Source organism: Pseudorasbora parva, chromosome 2 (genome assembly GCF_024679245.1).
Source record: "Pseudorasbora parva isolate DD20220531a chromosome 2, ASM2467924v1, whole genome shotgun sequence".
Classification (NCBI taxonomy): domain Eukaryota; kingdom Metazoa; phylum Chordata; class Actinopteri; order Cypriniformes; family Gobionidae; genus Pseudorasbora; species Pseudorasbora parva.
The window spans coordinates 1,021,975-1,041,108 of record NC_090173.1 but is presented as its reverse complement, the minus strand read 5'-3'; the positions used below and the strand labels follow the sequence as shown (position 1 = coordinate 1,041,108).

At 40.7% G+C, this 19,134-nt stretch overlaps 1 protein-coding gene across 2 annotated transcripts; it reads right to left on the bottom strand.

Annotated features, from left to right (window-relative positions):
* Nucleotides 1–2,118: 2,118 nt before the first annotated feature.
* LOC137049774 (nuclear factor 7, brain-like) lies at nt 2,119–18,466 on the bottom strand. 2 transcript variants are annotated; one of them, XM_067428441.1, is made up of 6 exons: nt 18,042–18,466; nt 3,960–4,055; nt 3,512–3,739; nt 3,412–3,434; nt 3,212–3,330; nt 2,119–2,684 (listed from the first exon to the last, which is right to left on the bottom strand). In XM_067428441.1, the coding sequence occupies exons 1-6, from the start codon at nt 18,435–18,437 to the stop codon at nt 2,185–2,187; spliced, it is 1,362 nt and encodes a 453-aa protein (XP_067284542.1). In that variant the 5' UTR covers nt 18,438–18,466; the 3' UTR covers nt 2,119–2,184. The 2 variants fall into 2 exon arrangements, with proteins under 2 accessions (XP_067284542.1, XP_067284550.1); XM_067428449.1 differs by having other exon boundaries at nt 3,596–3,739.
* Nucleotides 18,467–19,134: the final 668 nt, after the last annotated feature.

The following is a 19,134-nucleotide window of genomic DNA, read 5'->3' as shown; positions in this document are numbered from 1 at the left end:
ACCAAGTTCTGAGTCTGTCCGCCGAGGATTAGACTGTGACAAAGCAAACAAGTTCTGAGCCTCTGGTTTAATCAGAGAGACAACACAAGATCCGAGGATCTGAATCTACAGCTTGTGAGGCAGCAACAGATACGACAACGTTCTGAGCCTCCAGCCTGTGAGGAAAGAGACATTAACCAACACTACGTTCAGAGTTTTAGTCCAGCGAGACGACTACTGGCCGTCCCGAGTCTCCATGCTAAAGAGACCAGAGCAGATTGACCAACTTCTGAGTGTCTGGCCCAAAGAGGCAGAAGACACACAGAGACATATGCAACCAGGTTAAACTCAGGAGAGCAAACCTTTACTTCAAGGTTCCTTCATCTCCGTGTTCCAGATTAAGGACCTTCTGCTCCTACTTCAGGGCCTCATCTGCTTGTTCCAGATTAAGGACCTTCTGCACCTACTTCAGGGCCTCATCTGCTTGTTCCAGATTAAGGACCTTCTGCTCCTACTTCAGGGCTTTATCTGCTTGTTCCAGATTAAGGACCTTCTGCACCTACTTCAGGGCCTCATCTACTTGTTCCAGATTAAAGACCTTCTGCACCTACTTCAGGGCCTCATCTGCTTGTTCCAGATTAAGGACCTTCTGCTCCTACTTCAGGGCCTCATCTGCTTGTTCCAGTTTAAGGACCTTCTGCTCCTACTTCAGGGCCTCATCTGCTTGTTCCAGATTAAGGACCTTCTGCACCTACTTCAGGGCCTCATCTACGTGTCCCAGATTTTAGGACCCTTTGGTGCCCCAGGAGATCAGCATCCCACAGATCTTTGTGTTCAAGGCTGTTGAAACGGATTACAGCTCCTTTCCCCACTGCATTGTCTCCCAGCAAAACCAGTGGAAGAAGTCATCACCATCGGACTGCTTACTCAACCACGTGGAACGTAAATATCACTTAACCAAACCTCTTTTTAGAGACCTTGGCATTGCTGTATATTATCAGTATATGATTTTGTAATTTACATTAGAGGTAATATAACTGATGCTAGTTAATAAGAAATAATCTTTCGTTTATGTGTTTGATGCATAATAAGATTCTTCACCTTAATTTCAGGGAAACAACAGTTTATCTTTCCATAAGATAACGTAACTCTTCTATAACCACACTTAACTTACTCACATGTATTTTATACATCTTATGCACTTTATTCCTTTATCATTAATTGTATTCATTTAGTAGTTGTGTTAAATGTTCTGTTTATCTTTTGTTAATACAATCTATTTTATTACAATTGTGTCTTCCTTGTGCTTATAATATAGAAGAGGCGCTAAAGTAATCTCACCTTTGTTTCAGATAAATCAGCTGACCAACTCTCCCCACTTTGCATTAATTCTGAATGACTGGGCAGCCTCTTGTTCAGAGTGTTCTCATACAGCCAAGGTAAAAGACCTTGACTAGTGTCCCAAACTACGAGGGGGGAAGGTGGTCATCTGATGTACTCATAACCACACCTTAAAGGGTTACTTCACTGCTTTTTCTTATTAAACTATGTTATTCCTTTAACTAAAACAAGTTGATACATACCTCTCTTGTCTCAGTGCATGCGCTTAATCTCTCTGACGTGCGATGACATTCTGATAGCATTAGCTTAGCCCACTAAGCCCAGTTCATTCACTATGGAACCAAACAGAGATCAAGTTAGAAGCGACCAATCAACTCCACGTTTCCCCTATTTAAATACAGTTACACGAATAGTTGAAGGATCAATTATGGTGACAAAATAAAACGTGCCGCTTTTCTAATTGGATTAAAAAGGACAACTATAATGTATGGTGGAATAGCACTTCTGAGAATACTTCGGCTCGGTGCAGTAAAAAGTCCCGGCCGAAACATCTCCCCTCACATCTCCCCCTCACCCTCTCATTTCTGTCAATACGAGGAGATGTAAGGAAAGATGTTTCGGCCGGAACTTTTTTCTCCACCGAGCCGAAGTACTCTCAGAAGTGCTATTCCGCCATACATTATATTTCTCCTTTTTAATCCGATTAGAAAAGCGCCACGTTTTATTTTGTTAAGCACCGGCTCGTCCTCACGGCCCAATCACAGCCACCGGACTGATATTCAAATCAACTCTCACTCATGATATATGGATTAAATATTGGAAAGATGATGAAAGCAGGAAGATCCAAACCTACAGGAATGACGTTTACTGACTATTGACTGCTAAGATCCTCAGAGAGTCAGGACAACTGAAGAATGGAAAGAGTGTGTGAGTGAAGGAGGTTGTGAATGTGTGTAGATGTGTGTTAGTTAGAGGATCAGAGAATGACACCGTTCCTCTGTCATAGTCCAGACACACTCTCACGCGCTCAAGCATCTGATTAACAGGAAAACCATAATCTAAAGAGAGTCCACCCTGATTATACTCCACACACCAGACATCATCATTGTTGAAGAAACCTGACCCCTTCCTCTGGTTTAATGCTGTAGTTACTCCAAGAGTCCACCAGTAATTCTCTTTAACCTCCACATCCCAGCTGTGTGTTCCTGAGTTAAAACCCTCTGAACCCAGAACACAGAGATGATGGTCAAATCTCTCTGGATTATCAGGAAGAGATTGATCGTTCCTGCTGTATCTCACACTGGTCAGATCATCAGACAGGACGAGATGTGAATTCGCTGTTTTTGGATCCAGAATCACAGGAGCTGATGAGACACAATCAACAGATCAGATTCTGATCTTCATATCATGATCAAGACTGAGCACACACACAGATTATTATGGATAGATTATGAAGACAGCGCCGGTGTGTGTGGCTTGCCATCTTCCGCCTGCCTGTCTGTTTATTATTGCTCTGTTTTTATCTCTATCTTTCAACATGTTTCACTTGCTCTTGTCTATGACAAGCAAACATTATTTGGTATCAAAATTCTGTCGAAGTATTGATCAGGCAGGATCTAAGGGAATCTGGGTCCAGTCTTCCTCCACTTTTGTCCAATGTTCCGGAAAGTTTACGTCGGTTAAAAAACTTGTTTACTAAGTTTAAGTTTATTAAGTAACTCTGGTTACTTTAAATTTGCTGTGTGTGTTTGAGTTTGATATATCTTGCTCTCTGTACAACACCTTGGGCAACTACAATTGAATTAAATATTGCTTTATAAATAAAATGCATGAAATTATGAATTATGATCCTGTTGATCAAACATCTCAGATCTTCTGCTGTCATACTCACTGTTGTGGACGATGTCCTGCATCTTCTTCCAGACTCTGAACTGCAGGTTGCCCAAGTACCATGGCACATGAATCAAAGCTCCAGAAGCCATCCGTGGATCCGGCTGTGATCTCTGGACTCTGGAAGATCATTCAGGAGTCAGAACTGCAGTGGCTTTGGATCAGAACCAGAGAGACCAGAGACAGGAGCAGATCACTCACCTTTCCATTGAGACTGGAATCTCCTGCAGAAAAAACACACCATTAATCATCAAGAACTCAATCAATGAACCAATGATCAACCAATGATCCGAAATCAGACCTTCAGAAAGCAGACGTCACTGGCTCTCATCATCTCCATGTCTTTGATTGTGTGTGAAAGAGCTGAGATGTGTGTGTTCATCACCTCCAGCTTCTCCTTCGTCATCTGCTTCTTCTGCTCCTCTTCCTCCCTCAGTGTAGTGATTGTAGCTTCTTCTTCATCTCTAAGAAACTGATGAAGCTTCTCAAACTGCTGTTTAATCTGACGCTCTGTGTGCTCAGCTTGAGTCTGAAATCACATCACATTCCCTTCAGTCATCTCGAGCCACACACATCAACACTTCACATCATTCATATCAGAGAGAAACTCCCATAGCCGACATAAAACGGATCCAGAAGCAGACGCTGCTCGTAATTTACAGAAATAATCAACTTAAATATATCAGATCATAACTGTATGTAGAGATCCTACAGCTGTGATGAAATGACTCTTGACTCTGTTTCCTCACCTTGATGTGTTGAGCGGTTTTCTCAAACTCTCCTTTAATGTTTTTATTGTGTTGAAGTTTCTCCTGTAAGGACTTCAGTGCTGTATCGAGTTCCTCCTAGAGTTGAACAAAAATCCAGCTGAAGCTCAAGCATCAAGACAATGATTCAAATGATTCAAAGCACAGGAGTAAATACACCTCTGAACGGCTCAGAAAAGCTCAATTAAAGTTTAGGAGTCCTGACTTGAACCCCGTTGAGATGATGTGGCAGGACCTTAAATAGGCATAAGGCTGATAAAGGGGTATTTAGTTTATAGGAGTGATATGAGTTAAAAAATTGTATTCTGTGTTAACTCAAGTTGTAAGATTTAACGCAAAAAAATATTTAAATTAGTATGAGACACAAAAACAAGGAAATTTTATTTTATTTATTATTATTGATTTTTTTCCCCTTTGTTTTACCAGGGTAGTCACATTGAGACAGTAGTCTCTTTTTCAAGTGAGCCCTGGCCAAGAAAAGGCAGCACATAGTTAAAAAGACATAAAAACAAAGATGGACACAACATAAAACATAAATACAATTTACAAGTGAGAATATGCAGGCTGTAAACAACAAAAAGTCTAGACTGTGACGAGTCTCTGGTTCTTCCTGCTACAGCTGGCCAGTGGGTGTGGCTAAGAGACTCATCAAGAGAACGATGGCCACATGTTCTTCCCTCTATAAAGCTTAGGCTTTGCTGGCACTTGAGGTCTCACCCTTCACCCGTTGCTCCTGTTTTTCTCCTTTGTTTGTGTAGTTCGATTCTGTCCTGTCTGATGTTCTGATTGATCAGGGGTTTGACAGGAATGGTGCTGTTTGGTGTTGGTTCTTTCTTTTATATATCTTTTTTATTTACATTAATAAATCTTTTGCTGCAACCATAGTAGTAGTGATGGCGAAGTGAAGCTTTCTGAACCAGTGAAGCTTTCAGCACAGTTGTATCAGAAAAATGTTCATTACTCGAAGCTGTTCAAGTCAGAGCTCAACGAGGACCTCTGCTGGTGAAAGTGAGGTAAAGCGCTGTGGCGCAAAATGTTTTGCAACCGACACATTATCTAGAAGCAAAAAGTGAATTAATGGATTGATTAATAAATTAATGAATTAATCAATATATTATATATGACATTATATGACACAATCTGTTCCCTTGCATACTCCTAGTAACTTAAACCAATAAAGATATGAATTTGTATTGTGAATGTGAACATTTTTCCTGTTTGTAATCAAATAAAACTCACGAATAAAGGAAGTATTCTAAATAAATGCATACACACAAGGACAAACACACACACACTTTCACATGATTATAGAAGGATAGGCCTATACTTGTCTCTAATGTATGAAGTTATAGGCTAGTGCGGATTAAATAAATAAATATATGCGGCAGAACAAAAGCCAAATAAATGATCAACCTTATTGGGCGAAATCAAATGAAAGTGTTAATACATTTCAGAACGCCCTCTCTTTGCTGCAGGTTCCATAACAAACTCGCGCAATACAAAAAACCCGCTCAATGCAAAGCAATACACCTCAACAACCCACAAGGGCACGCACTGTGTCGCGCATTTTTAAACTTTTCTGAATCAGTCACGTGGGTGTTTGTGAAATGAAGCTTCGGACGTCATTGGTCACATGGTTTTGATAGAACGAATCAAGCATCGATACAAAGCTTCACAGAAAATAGGTTCCTTTGTTTTGACACACGCTTCGGAGCTTTGGTGTCACTGTTAACATCACTACTTAGTAGCCTGACTGTGTCCTCCATTTCATTTGTTACGGCTTTGAGCCGGTCGTGACAAATGTGGGGGCTCGTCCTTAAATTTTTTGTATTCGTAAGATATTTAGTTTTGATAGTTTTGCAGGATACAGTGGGGTTTTTGGCTGCTTCGCAGGAGTTCGGCTTTGGTAAGTCTGGTTATTATCTATCTGTATGTTTGAGGGGTGGTTTATTTGTTGGATATACTTTTCCCTGGTTAGGTTAAGCAGGGAATCCTTAACGGGATGCTCTGATCTTTTTTTATTTTAGTTTGTTTTGTTTGTATGTGAAAGCAGTTAGAGCGGTGGTCTCGGGAACACATCCGTGTTTGAAGTGGTGACTTGTTAATCGGTTGCTATTTCAAGCACTGGTTTATAGTGTATAAAAACCCACTGCAAGTAACTGTACGAAGATCAGGGATGAGTTTAGATAGTTCTCAAATCTAGATAGAGGGAACTGTTTATCCATGTTTTGTTGTGCCCCTTAAATATAAATGGATCAACATTTTTGGGGGAAATTAATTACTTTTCTTTAATAATGACTTCAAAGGTCGGGGAATTTATTAGTGCTCCGTCCGATGGGTTGTTAAATGTTTTGACTAAAGATCAATTAGTACAACTTGCAGATCACTATGAGATTAATGTGTTAAGCCAAGATAAATGTTTAAAGGACAATATTAAATCCTTGGTAAAAATTGAGTTAATTCAACGTGGAGTTTTAGAATCTGAACCGTTGCCCGACGTGTCAGATTTGGTTAAAGGGGCGGTGAAATGCTGTTTCATGCATACTGAGCTTTTTACACTGTTAAAGACTTGGATTCCCATCCTAAACATAGACACAGTTTCAAAAACTAATGTTGGACGTTTGATGGAGTATTTCTGTGTCAAAAATACTCCTTCCGGTTTCTCACAAGTTTCGGCGAGTTTTTTTCGAGTATGGGTCGACTTGACGTTAATAGAACGGAAGGTCCTTGTATGGGCCGTACGGGCTCTTCTCCCGGTAGGGTGTGCGCGCGTGACTAGAGCGAGAGAGTAAACACTCTCTCAGGTGCAGATCCAGTCGTCCGTGAAAACTTATTTCGGTTATAGTCCGCGCCGCGCTCCACTTTATTCCTATGCGTGACGTCAAGCGACTTCAACGCTTCAGCACAGCATTCTGGGAAGAACCGATTTGAACGCAGAAATGACTGGAAGCTTCACAACAACGCTTCAGTAAACATCAGTAAACGACACGATCGCGTGCTTCGTCATTCAAATGCGCTAACGGTTACTCCATTGTTGTTCTCTGCATAATGTTACACTAGTCTAACGTGCAAAACCGTGCTAAGGTCTTGCTTGCTAAGGTCTAACGTTAGTCGCATACAATAGTCCATAAACCGAATCATGTCCTCATAAACTGCTAGTAAACACAGTCTTTTTTGTACAGTCTATGGTAAAGACACACAAATGTTGACAGGCCACTAAATACAGTCCATACCACAGAGACGGACGTCCTGATTGCTGTTTCTCCTGTTCAATTTATTTCTGCCTCAGATTTGATTCTGGATCATTATCTGTATTAGCTGAGATAGCCATGGGTTTCTCCACGCTTAAGGACGTCACCGCTTTGTTCGCGATCGTCATTCTTTAGCTCCGCCCACACGATACGCCTCCAGGCGCTCGTTTTTTGCCGGAAAGACTCGGTACAGCCCATATTTCTTTTATAAATATAATAAAACTAAAGACTTTTCGGAGATATGAAGGATGCAATACTACTCTATAGGTACTCAAGATTGACATGAGATTGACTGAAACTGAGTGTTTCACCGCCCCTTTAATATGACGTCTACAATGTCCCACTTAACGTTTGAACAACAGAAACAATTGTTGGAGATGAAAAAGAAAATGTTAACCGTGCAAAATCGTGTTGAGATGTCTAAACTTGAGGTACAACAACAACAGCTCGATCTTGAACGTTATCGTTTAGATCTGATTAAAGGAGGAAGACTTCCTTTAACTGGAGGTATAGAACATGATTTAACTTCGTATAAATTTGATGTAGTTCCTAATATGAGATTAATCCCTAGATTTGAAGTCAAGGATGTTGAACACTTCTTTTTGTCGTTTGAACGAGTAGCTGATGCACGTAATTGGCCAGATGAGGAGCGCACGCTAATGTTACAGTCGGTGTTTGTGGGTAAAGCTCAAGAAGCGTATGCGTCCCTTAATATAGAAGATGCTAAGGTTTATTTGGTTGTTAAGAATGCAGTGTTGAGGGCATACGAATTGGTTCCAGAGGCCTATAGACAAAAATTTAGGTCCTGGAGGAAAGTTGCTAGTCAAACACATGCTGAGTTTGTACATGACATTTCAGTTTGCTTTAATCGCTGGTGTACAGCTTCTGACGTGACAACATTAGACGATTTGAAAGAGTTGATGTTGCTTGAACAGTTTAAAAAATCTGTTTCGCAACGTGTAGCAACATATATTAGTGAGCGTAAACCCAACACGGTCTATGAGTAAAATACAACCTGATTTTAAATCTGAAACAAACCGGGTGGTGAGTGCAACTCTGGAGATTCCTGCCCTTTTGTCTGTGTCATGGAATGAGTTGGTTAAAGAGCAGAAATCTGATGTTACTCTTACAGAGTTGTTTGACCGAGTTGTCCCTTATGATGTAATCGACAATATTCCTTCTGAATATTATCTAGAGTAAGATGTGTTGGTTTGAAAGTGGGTGCCACATGGAGAATTTGTAATTGGTGATCCCGTGCTACAAATTGTTGTTCCTCAGCCACTCCCTCAACTTGTCTTACAAACGGCCCATGACACATCTGGACACTAGGGGGTGAAAAAGACATACAAAATGCTTTTGAAGTTTTTCTTTTGGCCAAAGTTGAAGCGGGATATATCCAGGTATATTAAGTCTTGTCAAACATACCAGCTTACGGGAAAGCCTAATCAGTCTATGAAACCTGCTCCTCTGTATCCAATTCCTGTTATCGGCCAACCATTTGAGCATCTTATTGTGGACTGTGTTGGGCCTTTACCTCGATCCAAAGCAGGACATGAGTATTTGCTTACTGTTATGTGCCAACTGACTAGATATCCAGCTGCGTACCCATTACGTTCTCTAACTGCAAAGTTAGTTGTGAAAGCACTGACTCAGTTTATCTCAGTGTTCGGAAAACCACTAATTATTCAGTCTGATCAGGGTAGTAATTTTACTTCCAAATAGTTTGGTCAAGTTTTGAAACAGCTTCATATTCAACATAACCTTTCCGGTGCTTATCAAGTCAGGGAGCACTGGAAAGATTTCACCAAACCCTAAAGTCTTTATTAAGATCATACTGTGTTCAGATGGGTAACGATTTGGAAGCTGGGTTACCTTGGTTAATGATGTCGGCTCGAGAAGCCGCTCAGGAGAGAACCGGATTTAGTCCAAACACCCTTGTTTTTGGTCATGATGTGCACGGTCCCTTATCTGTTTTGTCTGCAGATTGGAAAAAATTTGATCCCCCAAAGAATATTTTATCCTATGTGAGTGATTTTCGCAGGCGAATTTTTGAAGCATGTCAGTTGGCAAAGGCATCTTTGAGTAAAGCGCAAGATCGAATGAAACAACTTTTTGATTGGCGTACAGAATTGCGTTTGTTTCAATCGGGTGATCAGGTTCTTGCTTTGTTGCCCATTGTGGGATCACCATTCCAGGCCAAATTTGGGGGTACATATACTGTTGCTCGCCGAATTTCTGATCTTAATTATTTGATCAATACACCAGATCGGTGAAAGAAGACTAGAGTGTGTCATGTGAATTTGTTAAAGCCTTTTTATAGGTCAGAGGATTTTGCTGACAGAACAATGAGTGAAGACAAAGTTGATATACCTGATTCTTGTATTAAACCAATTCTGCTTACAGGTTCCTGTTCCGGTAATGATGATGCTGAATGCTCAACCAATCCAATCTTGATAAGGTGGGACCAGGATGAGATTGATCCTGGAGATGCTCTTCTTCAGGGCCGGTTACATAATTCGGAAGCACTAAACTCTTTGCACCGTCGATTGGGTCATTTAACTGAGGTGCAGCGTACAGATTTAATTAATTTGATTTCTGAGTATGTTACACTGTTTCCCGATACTTCAACTCGGACTAATGTAATCGAACACGACATTGATGTTGGAGATTCGACTCCAATTCGTCAGCTTTTCTATAGAGTGTCTGCAAATAAGAAAAAACAACTAGAGAATGAAATTGACTACATGTTGAGAAATGATATTGCTGAACCTTCTTTTTCTAGTTGGGCATCCCCATCATTGTTGGTGAATAAATCTGACGGGTCATTCAGATTTTGTACCGATTACCGAAAGGTAAACGCTGTAACAAAACCTGATTCATTTCCATTGCCTCGAATTGAGGACTGTATTGATCAGGTGGGAAATGCTAAGTTTGTTAGCAAGTTTGACCTACTCAAAGGTTATTGGCAAGTGCCTTTAACTGAAAGAGCTCGAGAAGAGCTACTTTCACTGTACCGTCAGGATTATTTTCGTATAAAGTTATGAGTTTTGGATTGCGCAACGCTCCCGCAACTTTCCAACGTTTAATGAATCGAGTCATTTGTGGTTTGAAGAGATGCGCTGTGTATTTGGATGATGTTGACATGTATAGTCAAACTTGGGATGAACATTTACTTCAAATTAGAGCACTCTTTGATCAATTTGTGAAGGCGAATTTGACTGTTAATCTGTTAAAATGTGAGTTTGCCAAGGCTACCATAGTTTATCTAGGAAAAGTGGTTGGGCAAGGTAGAGTACGCCCTGTCCGTGCGAAAGTAGAAGTGATCGATAGTTACCCTACGCCTTCAACCAAAAAAAACCTCATGTGATTTCTTGGAATGGTGGAATTTTATCGTTGTTTTTGTAGAAATGTTTCTACAGTGGTGGCCCCCCTGACAAATCTGTTGAAGGGAGGAACAGACTTCTGCTGGACTTCGGCTTGTCAGCAAGCATTTGAGAGGGCAAAAATGCTTCTTTCTGAGGGTCCTGTTTTGAAAGCACCGAAATTTGACCGACCGTTTCAGTTGCAAGTAGATGCCAGCAATGTGGGTGCTGGTGCCGTCCTGCTACAGACTTCTATAGATGGCACTGACCATCCAGTTGGCTTCTTTTCTAGAAAATTTAATTCTTACCAACTTAATTATTCTGTGATCGAAAAGGAATCTCTGTCTCTAATTTGGGCTTTGCAACACTTTTTTGTGTATGTCCATCCTCTGGTGGTTTTTACTGATCACAACCCTTTGGTTTTTCTTCATTCGTTACAGAACCCTAACCAAAGGTTAATGATGTGGGGTTTATTTTTACAGGGACACCTGTTAGATATTCACCACATAAAAGGCTCAGAAAATATAACTGCTGATGCCTTATCTCGTATTCATTTGGCCTAAGTATTATAGTCTCATTAGTTCTTTTCTTAACTTGCATTCTAGGTCCCAAAGTTGTTGGAAGCAGTTGGAGAATTGATAAGACTGACTCTGGTCTCTTTTCTAGTGGGGGTGTGTGACGAGTCTCTGGTTCTTCCTGCTACAGCTGGCCAGTGGGTGTGGCTAGGAGACTCATCAAGAGAACGATGGCCACATGTTCTTCCCTCTATTAAGCTTAGGCTTTGCTGGCACTTGAGGTCTCACCCTTCACCCGTTGTTCCTGGTTTTGGCCTTTGTTTGTGTAGTTCGATTCTGTCCTGTCTACTGTTCTGATAGATCAGGGGTTTGACAGGAATGGTGCTGTTTGGTGTTGGCTCTTTCTTTTATATATCTTTTTTTATTTACATAAATAAATCATTTGCTGCAACCTTAGTAGCCTGACTGTGTCCTCCATTTCATTTGTTACGGCTTTGAGCCGCTCGTGACAAGACACATTCACATGTATGATGCAAAATGTCTGCCAGATACCGACTTCAATCAATCAATCAAACTTTATTTGTATAGCACCTTCCAACAACCAAAAGGAGGACCAAGGTGCTTTACATTTAAAACAGAAAAACATCTACAATAAATAATATATTAATACATGAAGTAATAACCAAAGAAACAGTTACATAAAATACAAAAATTAAATTCAAAGTGCCACTGTGCTACTGTGCGTTAAAAGCCAGTTTAAATAAATGCATTTTTAACCTGGACTTGAACAGGGCCAGGTCTGTAAGAACATGCAGGTCTACTGGTAAAGTGTTCCAAAGTTTAGGAGCAGCAAAAGCAAATGAAAGATCGCCCCACTGCTTGCACCGGGACCTCGGAACAACTAGCCTCATCTGGTCAGCCGACCGGAGGGCTCTGTTTGGACGGTGGACACTTAAAATCTCTGATAAATAAGGTGGTGCAAGGCCATTAAGAGCTTTAAAGGCAAACATTAAAATTTTAAAATCAACACGGTACCGAACCGGGAGCCAGTGGAGGGAACAGAGAATTGGACTAATATGGCTGTGTCTAGATGTACCGGTTAGAAGACGAGCAGCTACATTCTGTACCAGTTGGAGACGATGGAGTGAAGACTGTGTGATGCCAATGTAGAGTGCGTTACAGTAATCAATGCGTGAGCTGATCAGATCACTGCGGCACAGAAAAGGCTTTACTTTGGCTAAAAGTTGCAGCTGGAAAAAGCTTGCTTTGACTACAGAGTTAATTTGTTTGTTAAAATTCAGAGCTCTGTCAAAAATCACCCCCAGATTCTTTATTGCCTCACTAACTTGAGGGGTTGTGCTTGATGATAAATCGTGGTGTAAAATAGAGGAACCAAAAATAATGTATTCTGTTTTACTCTCATTCAGATGAAGAAAGTTTCGTGAAAGCCATAGTTTAATATCAGATAGGCAACTATGCAAGGAGTCTAGAGCTGAACCATCATTTGGAAGCACAGGCATATAGACCTGGAGGTCGTTTGCATATAGGTGGTAAGACAGATTGTGCTTGGCAATAATGGAACCAAGAGGCAACATGTAAAGTGAAAATAGAACAGGGCCAAGAATGAATCTTTATGGCACTCCAGAGGACAGAGGAGCAGTGGATGACGAAAATTGATTGATCATAACTTGAAAGCTCCTGTTGTTCAAGTAGGAGCAAAACCACTGCAGGACTGAACCCTTGAGGCCGACCTGTTGAGCAAGGCGGGCGATAAGGACTGAATGGTCCACAGTGTCGAAAGCTGCTGTTAGATCCAGCATCACCAACAGCACAGATCTTTTAGTATCAAGGGATGGGGACAGTCCCTGAGCTGAGGCAGCTGTTAATGAGCGAGAGGACGCATGGCCCGACAGTATCAAAGACCTGTTTGAGCACCTTGGTTGGAACAATATCGAGGGGGCAGTTGTTGGGCGACAACCCCTGCACCACCCGTGATAAAGACACGGGTTCAAATCGTTCAAACACTGCAGGGGAGACAACAGGAGGGACAGCATTGGTGTAAAAAGTACTGTTCATATTCTGCCTAACAGAGGACACTTTCTCAACAAAATAATTAAAAAAGTTTTCACAGATGGATTCTGACACCTTGCTCAAGACATTGCAAGGTGGATTTATAACAGACTGTATTGTGTTAAATAAAGTCCTTGGACGATTGCAGCTGGTGGAAATAATGTTCGACAGATATTGACGTTTGGCCTCTTTAACAGCCTTTTGGTAGTTAGCCAAACTGTCTTTTAGTATATCCAGTGACACATGCAATCTATCTTTCCTCCACCTGCGTTCGGCCTGTCTGCAGCAGCGCCTAAAGGTGCGGGTGGTGTCATTTAGCCAGGGTTCCGGTGCAGTGCTGGCGGGTTTACACCTAAAAGGCGCAATAGAATCCAAAATCTCTGAACAGGAAGAATAAAAAAATGGAAATCAGGTCATCCGGACATAGCGGAGAGGCCAGATCAACCTGGGTATATAAGCTAGTGTTCATGAAGGCAGCTGTAAATTGCCCAGCCGTGGATGGAGTAATGACACGGCGGCGACAGGCAGGAGTAATAGACCTGGTTCTGGGAGGGGTTACAAAATCAAATATAATAGGAAAGTGGTCTGAGGTGAAAGTATGCCATATCCTACTGAGGGACACAGGGAGACCATGGGAGATAATGAGGTCAAGAGTGTGTCCTAAGTGATGTGTGGGACCATTAACTGATTGTATTAAATTAAAAGAGTCAAGAAGGCTTAGAAACTCCCTTGCCATTGGGTTAGATGGGCAGCATACATGAATGTTAAAATCACCACAAATCAATAGATCGTCAAAATTCGGCATGAGCTCAGCTAGGAGCTCAGAAAATTCTTGAATAAAAGCCTTATTAAATTGTGGTGGACGATAGACAACTGCACATAGAACAGGAGACCCTAACTCAATAAGAAATAGTTGCAGCTCAAAACTACTGAAGTTATTTGATGGAATTATGCGACAGAGGCCAGACCACCGCGGCCAGATGCTCGCCGGGTCCTGAGGAAGAAATAGCCGGGAGGGAGGAGCTCAGTGAAAGCACTGTTGTCACCTGGTTTCAGCCAGGTCTCAGTCAGCAGAAGAAAATCCAGATCGTTTGTGGAGATGAAGTCGTTCAGAATAAAAGTCTTATTTGTGAGCGATCGGGTGTTTAGGAGAGCCAAACGTACTGCTGTGCAGCTCTCAGACTGCAGTGCAGCGCGGTTGAGCGGGCGGAGGTGCTCCAGCACATAGCCCCGTCTCTGAAGCCTGACAGGCTGGCAACGCGGAAGCGAGCAGCCGACATCGGGGATAGCTGGCGTGAGCCAGCGGTGGGAGTAATCCAGAGAGCGGCAGTAGTAAAACCTGCCGTGATTCGATGGTAATCTGTTCCGTGAACGGCGAGGATCATGTTCACCGGAGGAAGCCAGGTAAGCTTTGAAGTAAACGAGGACTCCTCCTCTCCTTCCTCGTCTCTTGTAGCGTTTATTCCATGGTAACGGAAAGATAGACCACCTTAGATAGGCCGGGATAGATGCTAGGAGAGGTGGCGGCGACTTTGAATATTCATTGATGCCGTGAACGGGCAAATTGTTCACGGAGTCACGGATCTTTAACAGCGTCAGGCGATCATAAACCAGCAGCGACGACACATTTTGAATTGAAAATAATATGGATAAAATAAACAACGATAAACTCAACAGAAGAGGACAGCAAGCCATACACAGCGGCGGCATCACTCATCTTCTTAAAACTTAAAATCAGAGATGGAGATAAACATGTTTAGTTTCAGTGTTTTTCTGTAGTGCGTTCCAGGTTGATGGAGCATTGTAATGGTAGGCTGTTTTACCAAATTCGGAATGAACAGCAGGCACATTAAAAAGTATGCTATTCTTTGACCTGAGGTCATTTCTATTGTTTGTTGCCAATGAAAATACTGATAAATATGATGGTAATGATCCAGTAATTGCTTTATAAATAAAAATCAACCAATTGCGTTTTCTGCGTCTAGACAGTGGTAACCAACCAGATAAGCTGTACAAATTGCAGTGATGTGTATTGTAGTCTGCTCCATCTTAGGGCCACTTTTGTTTACCGTCTACATAAATTCTATGTAAAAACAAATTCTATGTTTTTACATAGAATTTATGTAGACGGTAAACAAAAGTGGCCCTAAGATGGAGCCTTGTGGAACCCCGATTGTAATTGCAGCCTTCCATGATGTAATACTATCACATGTAATACATTGAAATCTCCCTGTGAGATAATTTTTAAACTTTAAACTTACCGCATTTGAGGACACCCCAATTTTAACTAGACATTTTAAAAGAATGCTGTGATCCACTGTATCAAAAGCCTTAGAAAGGTCAATAAACAATCCTGCGCATGAGTTTTTGCAATCAATGGCAGACACAATGTCATCAATTACTTTAGTGGCTGCCGTGACGGTGCTATGCCCCTTCCTGAAGCCGACTGAAAAGGGGTGAGGATACAATTACAGGTTAAAAACTCTTTTAATTGTTCACTTACTAATTCCTCAAATATCTTAGCCAGTAGTAATCATTTAGATATTGGGCGATAATTGTCCAATAATGTGGGGTCCCTACTTTAAAAAAGAGGTATCACATGTGCTGCTTTCCAGGATTCAGGATAAACATTTTGTTCCAAAAACAAATTAAAAATCTGAGTGAGTGGTTTGGAATAATATCAGCTGTAAGCTTCAGCAGAGATGGATCACGCCCATCTGGTCCAGCTGACTTTCTACAGTTTACACATTTCAATTCTGACAGGACTATTTTCCTTGTAAATGGCTTAAAAGAGAAAGTGTTAACATTTCTAACATTCAGGACCTCTATGTCTAAGGGTTGATCTGGCCTTGACTTGAAAAGATGCCCAGCAGAGGCAAAGTGCTGATTAAAGGAGTCCACTTTTTTATCTGTGATTTGTCTAGAATCAACACTTATTTGCTTTGGTAAACTTGATGATGAGGAGTTAGATTTTAAAGATTTAATAGCTTTCCAAAATTTTGCTGGATTATGCAAATTTATGGTTGTCTCTTCTAGATAAAACTGTGCTTTAGCTTTACGTATCTGTGCTATACATTTGTTTCTTAGGCATGGGAAGCTGGACCAATCATTTGCTAAGCCAGATTTCCTTGCCCTTGCCCAGGCCAGGTCCCTCTCATGTAGCAGAGAGGATAATGCACCAGAGAACCAAGCGTTATCCTTCCCTTTAACCTTGAACCTCCTTAGAGGTCCATGTTTATTTAAAACTCCCATAAATAGACCCTTAAAATAAGTCCATGCCAAATCAACATCAGGAATGGATGATATTCTATCCCAATCACAATGATATATATCATGAATGAAAGCTTGTTGGTCAAAGGTCTTAAAGTGTCGTTTCTCCACTATTCTTGAAAGTGTTTTCACAGGTTTACAGTTTCTAATAATCCCAAAAACACAGTGATCACTTATGTCATTTGGGAAAATACCAATCTGTGTACATTTATCAGGTCGGTTTACTAAAATAATATCAATTAATGTAGATTTATTTAGATTTTTTGTGTTTGGGCGAGTTGGAATATTTACTACTTGTGTTAAATTAACAGAATCACAGTAAGCCTTTAAGTCCTTTGAATCATCTTTCATCCAGTCCCAATTTAAATCACCAAGCAGAATTATTTCTTTGTGATTTACAATCTCTGTAAGCACAGCTGAGAGTGTTGATAATGTTTCTTTAAGAGCTGACGGGGGCCTATAACAACAAGCAACAGTCAAACTGGTAGTTCCTAGTTTCAAATCACTAACAGATTTTTTTAGCCACGTTTCCGATAGAACAAAAAGGTCTGCATTTGTCGAATTTGCCCATATCCTAACAAAATCTATATTTGGCACTAGACTACAGATATTTAAATGTAAAATTTTCAAGCCAGATCTATTAGCGAAATCTCCTGGTGTGTATAAACATTCAGCCTCGGGTCCTGGGTTTGGCTTAACATTTTCGGCCGGGAGTAACATCAATATAATAAAACGATTTTTCCAAACATGCTTTAATAAAATCGTCTCTAATCAGATGCAAACAAACAAGAGAAAGATGAATATCAGGTTCATGCATGAAAAGTTTGGCGCAATACTCCTGTTTTGGAGTGTGTGTGTGTGTATTGTGTTCTTTGACGAAGTGTATGTAGTGTATCGCAAAGACATCGGAAAGTCCTCATGATACGCACAGGTTGAACAACTCAGATCCAAAGTAAAAAGTAACAACCAGATTACCTGTAGAGTTCCCATGATGGGGAGTAGCTCGTCTACGGGTCACCAGGAAGAATTCAGCAGGCAGCTTCGCAGGTATGTCCACAAACGCTTGTAAACGACGGTGTAGCTTCGGCTATTGGGTGTTTGTCCATAAGCCTAGCGCGACAATATGGGAATTGTGGTAGGAAATGGGAATTATGGAATGGGTAAGGGGAAATATGTACTTGTTGTTTGGACTGAAGTGGGCCTCCAGCGCATTTGTAGAAAGTTTTCAACAACCGGAGCCTGGAGCACTTAGCTGCAGGAGGTTTAGAAGCTACCCGCAGCCGACGGTAACACAGAGTTTCAAATTTCGTAAAAAACAGACTGGGTATAGGCATATATCGTGTCCATAAACAGCCAGTTTAAAATAACGTTGAGCAAGACAAACAGGACAGAGACGAGAGAGAAGAGAGACATGCTGCCATCTTGGATCTTGAGTGTATACGATTAAAATTTAAGAATCAGGCAAATAGTTTTTCACAGCACAGTAAATGTTATTGAATATGAGTAAAATGAGAAATATTGAGTGCATGAATGTGAAATCTGTGTTTATGACTAATTATTGTTTTTTACATGAGAAACAAGAGACATTTGTCTTACCTTACATGATGAAACCACTTCACTGATGGGTCTGAATTTATGATTGTCATGTTTTTGGGAAGTAATACACAATAAACATTTAGGCTGTTTGTCCTCCTGACCGAAGAGTTTGAGTTTCTCACTGTGTAAACTGCAGATTTCCTCAGATCCTGATGAACGCCTCTCCTTTCTCTTCTTCAGGAACGACTCACACAAGTTCTTTAATGCAAGATTAATTGGAGGATTTTGATTTGAGGATCTTCTCCTGCAGACGGGACACTCCTGAGTTCCCTTGGTTCTCCAGAACTGCTGAAGACACTCTTTACAGAAACTGTGACTACAGGATAAAAGAACAGGAGCCTTGAAGATTTCACAGCACACGGGACAAGAAAGATCTTTTACAGACAGTGAATCCATTTCCCCTGTTTGAGCTCCTGTAATCTGAATTTTACTTTCACTTCCTGAATGACAGCTTCAAAATGATGGGGAGAGTCTTCTTCTTCTTCTTTCGTTTATTGGCTGACTGGTAAACTGAGCACATACAGCCACCTACTGTTCCATATAACCCATTTCCTCATTTCATACATAATTCATAAAGAAAAAAAGTCTGAATTACGGTATAAGCTGACGCTGCGTCTCCAGCTCCTCCAGCCCATACACAGAACCCTGCAGAATCAAACTGCCCTTAAATACATTTTAAATCCTATAAACTATTCCTGTACTATATATATATATATATATATATATATATATATATATATATATATATATATATATATATATATATATATATATTCCATTAAAACCCTATACCCTAAACTATCACTATTAACCTCCTAATCTATTACCCCAAATCTAAATCCTTTTGTCCATTATTACTAAGATACTCCATTAATTCTGTTCTCTCCTGAATATATTTCCTACAATGACATATTACATGTTCTACTGTTTCTTTTTCCTTACAGAATTCACATAAACCACTCTCATGCACTCCTACTAAAGCTAATGTTGCATTTAACCCTGAATGACCAAGCCTTAATCTTGTTAACATAACCTCTTCCTTCCTATTTCCTCCCCTTATTCTCTTATTAGACTCTACATATTTCCTAATTTT

Bases quoted from the DNA above. Each gene is read 5' to 3' on its own strand.
- LOC137049774 (XM_067428441.1), bottom strand. From the start codon at position 18,437: ATGGATTCACTGTCTGTAAAAGATCTTTCTTGTCCCGTGTGCTGTGAA. The intron at 3,740-3,959 runs GTGAGGAAACAG...ATGTGATTTCAG, and splicing joins AAACCGCTCAACACATCAAG to ACTCAAGCTGAGCACACAGA. The intron at 3,331-3,411 runs GTGAGTGATCTG...ATGATCTTCCAG, and splicing joins ATTCCAGTCTCAATGGAAAG to AGTCCAGAGATCACAGCCGG.